Here is a 7,821-nt window from a genome sequence, read left to right on the forward strand (position 1 = left end):
CTCTCATCTCTTTTTTCCCCTTCTCCTTGTGTTTTTAAGAGCTCTGGGACTTTGCTGATGAGTATTATTTGAAGTGCACCGGGACTATATGCTTTTACTCCAAACATTTACACACTGATGAAAATGTAACTAGAACTCTGATTTGAACCTCTGCCGTCCTCTGCTTTAATCGCTCGCGTGTTTCTCTGCAGATGCACTTCCTGTGTAAGCAGCGCTTGGGGATGTCAGTGGAACATTGCGGCGCACACCTGCATGGATCTGAGCGATGCGGAAACCGGCGCCAATATAATTAAACACAGACAGGTACTGAACAGAGAACCCAATGAGCCCACATGCACCATTTTCTTCCTTTCTATCAGTAATACAGTCTATTAACTCTCACTTGGTACACATATACTAACGTCAGAATTATTTACATTTATTTTTTATTATTATTTTTTTTTTGTAAGGAAGTTGGTACTTTTATTCAGCATGGATGCATTAAATTAATCAAAAGTGAAAGTAAAGACTTTTATAATGTTACATTATAATGTTCTCTTCTTCTGTTGAACCTTCTATTCATCAAATAATTCTGGAAAAAAAGGGGAAATTCAACTTTACCATCACAGGAATATTTTTTTAACATATTCAAATAGGAAAAAAAGTCATTTTAAATTGAATTAATAATTTATAATGTTCCAGTTTTAACGGTATTTTTGATCAAATAAATGCAGCTTGAGTGTAAGAGACTTCAAAAACAAACAAAATAAATAATACCAACCCCTAACTTTTTACTGGTAGTATACGATACCAAAACATCATAAAATGTGTTTGAAGCGTCATATTAAAATAAAAAAATCAACATGAAATGGTGTTCACAACCATTTTACTTCCATAATCAGATGTATTTCACAGAGAAACAAGGATATTCATTGAAAAAAGTGGGATTAGTTACTTGAACAGAATTTTGAAGGGAAACACAAAAATGCACCTCCTCACCATCCTTGAGTTGTTTAAACAATTATTGGCTATTTTCCCTGCCATTGTCGTCCTAATGATGTCATCTGTAATGGAAAATAATTTATTAACGCACTTGATAACATTTAAAGGAATAGTTCACCCAAAAAATGAAAAATTTGCTGGAAATGTGCTTACCTTCAGGCCATCCGAGATGTAGAGGAGTTTGTTTCTTCATCAGAACAGATTTGGAGAAATGTAGCATTCCATCGACTCATCTACATCTCAGGTGGTCTGAGGGTGAGCACATTTTCAGCAATTTTTTCATTTTTGGGTGAACTGTTCCTTTAAGACCAGGAATGTATATTAGGCAAATAAAGACATTTTCTGACTTTCATTCTAACCTTCGACGGCGAGTGTTTTAGCAGTCTTGCAGATGGGAAATGGGCTAAAAATGACACGTATGAAAAAGTACACATCGAGTAAACGTCTCGGTGATGTATGTCTGCTATCAGCACCATTGATTTGGGCCACTTTGATTAGTTTCATGTGCTTCTTGTTTTCAAGCACCAGATCCAACTGGTCTAGATATTTAATTTATTTATTTTCTTGAAACCATTTCTTGAAGCACACAGCTGAATCATTGTCGATATCCAGTGCCAGCAATTTCAGAAATGGCCTCCACACTGTTTGATATTTGCTGCTTCCTGGAAACAGCTACACATGGCTGATGAAATGGACACAAAGTAAATGACTTTAATGCAAAACACATTAGCTGAATCGGCAAAATAAAATAAAAAATGGATGGGAAAAATGGATTATATGCAATTAGCCACAGTCGCCAATGTCAGTGAGGATGTATTAGATTTCAGCTGTAAATAAACTGTTTTATTCATACACATCATCATAGTTAATGAGTTTTTCGGTTTCAATGGATGTTCATTCATTTAAGTCAGATATGAATTTAAAATCACTCAGAAAATAGCCATAGATTAGTGTGGACTTCAGCAGACTCCGCTTTCCTGAGTTCTCCGTCTTCTCTGGGTTCTAGAACAAGAGCTGTCCGCGGTTCGAGAACCCAGATCCCGTCCTTATCCCGGTCGGATACAAAACCCGGATCAGTTTTGAGGGCATCAATCTGGACCCGTACAAGGTGAGTTCAATCAGTCTTGGTTTAAAGGATGTTTAATGGTGTTAATGTTTTGTGGACAGCAAGAGAAAAACACTAATTGAGAAAATGCTTTTTGCCAGTGCACTTACGATGCATTCGTAATCCATTATAAATCATAATTCACTTTCCTCTAAACAGATCTGTCCGAATTTGACTTGTATTTTTTTTTTCCAAATTTGTTCCCTTGTCTTCCTCCATCATTTCCTGTCCTCCTACCTGTGAATAAATGTGGCAAAATGATTTTTGTTGATGTTTTATGGATTGCGACACTTCAGGGTCGTGATTTCACCATCGGAACAGAGCTGATGAATTTTGAGGAAGATGTCAAGACAGAGCTGGGACCCTTCTACTCTTTCAGCGGTTATACGGTTAGTTTCACACACACTCTATGTCTGTTTCTCTCTCTATCTGCATGTTGCCCAAGGCAGACTGTTGTTCCTCTACTGTAAATCTTTTTATATAAAAAGCTCTTGCTGAATGATATGCAACCAATTAGCAATGTAAGGGACACCTGCCTACACTTCAGTGGCTCTTCTGGCAGTTTGAGATCATAGCTCCCCCTGTTGGAAAGTCTCCAGGCTGTAATTCGTCTCTAGTGTTTAATGTGGAGGAGAGAACCGTAGGTGTTGAGCGGAGAGAGCAGCATATACTCTTCGGCTGCTTTTTGACTTCCTGCCAAACTGCCCGTGGATACGGAGAGGAATATTTTTACCTAAGATGAGCTCTTGTCCAAATGAGATGCTCCTGAAAGCTGGTCTGACTCACCCTCTGATCTGTCTCTTCCAGTTTTCCTTTGATAAAGCTCATGAGACCAACGTTCTGTTCCACGTAAGAGACAAATACACGGGAAAGAAGATCGACAGCAGTCTTAGCGGTAATCGCTTTCGCTCGCTTTTCATCATTTGCTCACCCTCATGTCGTTCCAAACCCGCATGACACTTTCTTCTGTGGAACATAAAAGAAGTTAGTTTGAAGAATGTGCTGGTTGCTCTTGCAGTGGACTTACAATGAATGGGGACAGAAGTTTTTAAGCTTCAAAAATGGACAAACATTAAAAGGTTAGTTCACCCAAAAATTCTGTCATTAATTACTCACCCTCGTGTTGTTGGAAAACCCGTAAGACCTTCATTCATCTTCGGAACACAATTTAAGATATTTTTGATGAAATCTGAGGGCTCTCTGACCCTCCCATAGACAGCAAGGTAACTACCACGTTCAAGGTCCAGAAAAGTACCAAGATGATCGATCTGATTCTCATGTTAAACTCAGCGATATGTTGAACTTGAGAATCCAATCAATTCAGTTTGTGAATGATCATTTGGACTGGTTTTGTCAATCAGATCCACTGATTTGTTGAAAAGATTCAAAAGAATGATTCATTCACAATGTAAATGTAGTTGTTTCTCACTCAAAGCCATTGAATGAGTTTAGAAGTCTTGAATATAGCACACGAGTCATATGAAATATGGTGCTTTTGCATCTTTTTTTTAAGCTTGTAAGGGACAGTCCTTATTCATTGTTATTACATAAACAAGTTTTTATTTTATTTGTTATTTACATAAAAATCATATGTATATAGGTCTGTTATAATTTATATTATTTCTGAAAAACATTTATTTATTTATTTTCTTTTCATACTTATTATATTATTTATGCAAAAAAGTATTTAAAATGAAAAGAAATTCCTACAGGTTTGGTCCGAAATGAGTAAACAAGGACATCAAATTTAGGCAGGTTTAGACTGATTTGGTAAATCAGATCCATTGATTCATTGAAAAGATTTGACTCAAAACAACGATTCATTCACATATTGGGCTTCACTACGTCTCATATAACTTAAACAACTTAAATTCAGTTATTTCTTTGGCAAAGCCATTGAATGACTTTAGAAGACTTTAAATTTAGCGCACAAGGCTAATCATTTATTTATGTTATTTAATTATTCACTTATATTAAGTATTTTATTATATATATGTATTATTTACTTATTTATGGTTTGGACCGACATTACAAACTGGTTTCAACTGGTTTGTAAATCAGATCCACTGATTCATTGAAAAGTTTTGACTCAAAAGAATGATTCATTCTTCTAATATAACAACTTAAATTCAGTTGTTTCTCACCCAAAGCCATTGAATGACTTTAGAACAGTGGTTCCCAAAGCTGGTCCTGGAGGCACCCCAACACTGTACGTTTTGCATGTCTCCTTAATCAAACACACCTGATTCAGGTCATCAGCTCATTAGTAGAGACTCCAAGACCTGAAATTGGTGTATCAGAGAAAGGAGATATGTGCAGTGTTGGGGTGCCTCCAGGACCAGGGTTGGGAACCACTGCTTTTTATTTATATTATTTACTTATTTATTTATATTATTTATTTTATTATATCATTTACTTATTGCATTATTTATGCAAAAAAAGCCTTTAAAATTAAAAGAAATTCTTACAGGTTTGAACCAACATGAGTAAACAATGACAGAAAATTTAGACTGATTTTGTGAATCGGATCCATTGATTCATTCAAAAGATTTGACTCAAAAATGATTCATTTACCAATTGTGCTTCAGTACTTCACATATTATACACATACTTAAATTCAGTTGTTTCCTCACTCAAAGCCAATATTTGATTTTATTTATACTATTTATGTAAAATGCTCTGTTTTTGTTTATATTATGTAAAAAATATTTAATTAATTATTTATGACATTTATTTTGTGACATTATTTACAGTACTTATTATATTATTTGTGCAAAACATTTCCTACAGGTTTAGATATAAACTATACCTTAACTTTTTTTAAGCAAGTTCCTCTGGTGGTTTTACTCTGGGTTTGTCTTTCAGTCACTCTGTATAACTGCTCTCTGGGACGTGAAGACTGCAGCCTGTGTAAGAACGCCGACCCCAAATATCAGTGTGTGTGGTGCACGCAGTCCAGCTCGTGTGTGTACGACCAGCTCTGTGCCTCGAAAGAGCCGGAGGAGTGTCCCGACCCCCAGATCACTGACGTGAGTCTCCACTGATGAGCCGAAACAAGCCAATGACCCTAAAACTCTGGCTTTTATGAAACATTTTCTAAATTAATGTTGTGATTTTGACAATCCTCAATACTCAAAACACAGCCCGAGAAAGTTCAAGCAATAATTTATAACTTTTCTTGTTCTCCTTTCCGGTTTTCACAAATTGTTCGAGTAAAAATCAGTAGAAACCTCAGGTCATGTTCTGTTCAGATGGCTGAATTACTGCTGGGAATACATTAGCTTGTTTAGAAATATTCATCTTTTTCTGTTGTTTTAGTGAGACTGGTCATCTCTATGGTCTTTTCTCCCTGATTCAGGTGTTTTTATAATGTATTTCAGATCACGCCGAGATTCGGGCCGCTGAAAGGAGGAATAGCTGTAACTATTAAGGGCTCGAACCTTGGCATTCAGAAGGATGACATTAAAAACATCACAGTGGCTGGGGTGCCGTGCAAACACCTGCGGGAACGATACTCCGTCTCAACCAGGTAACAACACACACAAAAGCTGAGCCGCTTCACATGAATAGGTCTGTGACTAAATATATGTATATTATTTTTTTCAACAAGTGCTCAGTAAATTGAGGTGCTTAAACTTCAGATATTGTTTGTTAGTCTCACGAGACAAATAAATAGCAAATATTAAATTATCAGTATACTTGTCATTTCATATGAAGATTGCACATTTTGTAACCTTGTTACAGAAAATACAGTTTACACCAGTGTTAATTTTGACGGCAAATTTTTATTTAGTTTTAGTCATAGTCTTTTGACTAAAATGCCATTTAGTTTTAATCATATTTTAGTCATCTGAATTGTTTTTAGTTTTAGTCGAGTTTTAGTCGACTAAATATCATAAGATTTTAGTCGACTAAAACTACAGTAAATTTAGTCGGCTAAAATCTAATGGGTTTGCTCGTTGTCGTCGGTAAAAAAAATGTCGTTGACGAAAATTATGACGAAAATTATTCGTCAACGAAATTAACACACCCCAATTGGTCATGTTGTTGCAGTAAACATAATAATAAATACATAATATATATAACAAACCTCAAAATTAAAAAGATTGTTTATACAAATATAAAATATTAAAATACATAGTATTATATAATACAATTAATAAAATGTTTTTACATAAATATAAATAAAAAATCTATATACAGATTAGCTTGTTTGGGACCTTACATTGATTTATACTTATTGATAAACTTACCCTAAAAAATAAAATTAAAAATACCCCTCCCCCCCAAAAAAAATCAAAAATCCAGTCTACATTAAAATATTTATCAAAATTGATTATTTATTTAATATTAGATGATGCCAAAATTATGAGATTGTATCATTTTAATTGTTATAGAAAGTGGAAACTGTCTGACCTCTGAGGTGGGACAGGCCAAAATCACTATTTTACTGAGGGATATAAACGTTTGATGTGTTTAAAACTAGTTTTATGTTATATAATAGTTTATCTGTCATATCTAATAAAAAAAAAAACATGGGATTTGTGCTTGTAATGCTTTTAAAAATGCTGAGCATAACTTTACTCCTGTGTGGCTTCATGGTCACTATATTTGAGTGTTTGGCGGCTCGGATACAGGAATAACTAAAGTTCGGTTACTGCAATACATCACAACATTTTTCATAAGCTCTCTCACAAAGTGTGTTTGGTGCTGAACGAGAGCTCTCATTAAATGAAATCCCTGCTGGACTTTTCGCGTGCAGATCTCAGTGGTACCAAATGGCCTGGTTTTCAGCGAACGTCCTGTTCGAGAAATCTGGTTCATTCAGAGCTTAATTAAAAAATAATTACCCAGAATTCAAACATGTAAAAATGCCCCCAAGTATGATCCAAATAATGCCTTTTAGAATCTGCTCAAGGCGTCCTATTGTGCTTGAAATATTAAGCATGCACGAGTTGGTCTTTGAGTTTCCTCTTGTAGAACAACGTTAGATTTGTACACGTTTGAAATATGGAGCGTGTTGTGTGGATTCGGAGCTTTTCTCACAGGCAATGTCAGGCTTGGCTGAGTCAGTGATTCTACATCAGGGTTTATCAGCTCTGTTGTGAGCGTTCTGCCTGACTGAGTGTTTGTCTGGCTGCTAACAAGTTTGAAAAGGATCTTTCACAGGAGAGTTTGGCTTCAGAATGGTAAATAAGCTCGTGGAGAGATCGCTGTCAGAAGAGGCTGTCTGGGGAGGTTGATGTCCAGGTTTGGGGGTAACAGAGGATTGGTTTTCTGATTTCGGCCGTTATGAATCTGGAATCTGTGGGCTCATCTGTTCAGCACTGATGTTTTGGGTGTCTGGGTGGGAAAAGTTGGTCCAGCACTAATGAATCTTGTCTTCTGCACATTTTGACCTGATCTAGAATCCATTAGGGTTAAAGGAACGTTCCGGGTTGAATATAGCTTAAGCTTTATGGACAGCTTCTGTGGCATGCTGTGTGCAGAAAATTATTCCACCTTGTGCTTCAGTTTGCAGAAACTATAAGATAGTCATTCATAGAACATGTATACATGCATGCATAGAATATTTTAATACATTTTTAAAAGCATTAACTTACTATTTTATTTATATTGTTTACACACACACACACACATGAAAATAATAATACAATTAAATTATTAATTTATTTTTATAAATTGCTAAATGTATCAATTTATCATGTGTGTGTGTGTGTGTATATACATATATA

General features: G+C 35.5%; 1 protein-coding gene across 1 annotated transcript in view; it reads left to right on the forward strand.

Annotated features, from left to right (window-relative positions):
- The window catches only part of LOC107754377 (plexin-B2-like), a 190,075-nt gene that overhangs the window by 157,881 nt on the left and 24,373 nt on the right, over positions 1 to 7,821 (forward strand). The window contains 6 exon segments of the mRNA XM_016570792.1: positions 192 to 303; positions 1,988 to 2,089; positions 2,383 to 2,475; positions 2,894 to 2,981; positions 4,952 to 5,115; positions 5,467 to 5,615. Coding sequence (XP_016426278.1) covers positions 192 to 303; positions 1,988 to 2,089; positions 2,383 to 2,475; positions 2,894 to 2,981; positions 4,952 to 5,115; positions 5,467 to 5,615 — 708 coding nt within the window.

Source organism: Sinocyclocheilus rhinocerous, unplaced genomic scaffold, assembly GCF_001515625.1.
Source record: "Sinocyclocheilus rhinocerous isolate Xijiao unplaced genomic scaffold, SAMN03320098_v1.1 scaffold561, whole genome shotgun sequence".
Classification (NCBI taxonomy): Eukaryota; Metazoa; Chordata; class Actinopteri; order Cypriniformes; family Cyprinidae; genus Sinocyclocheilus; species Sinocyclocheilus rhinocerous.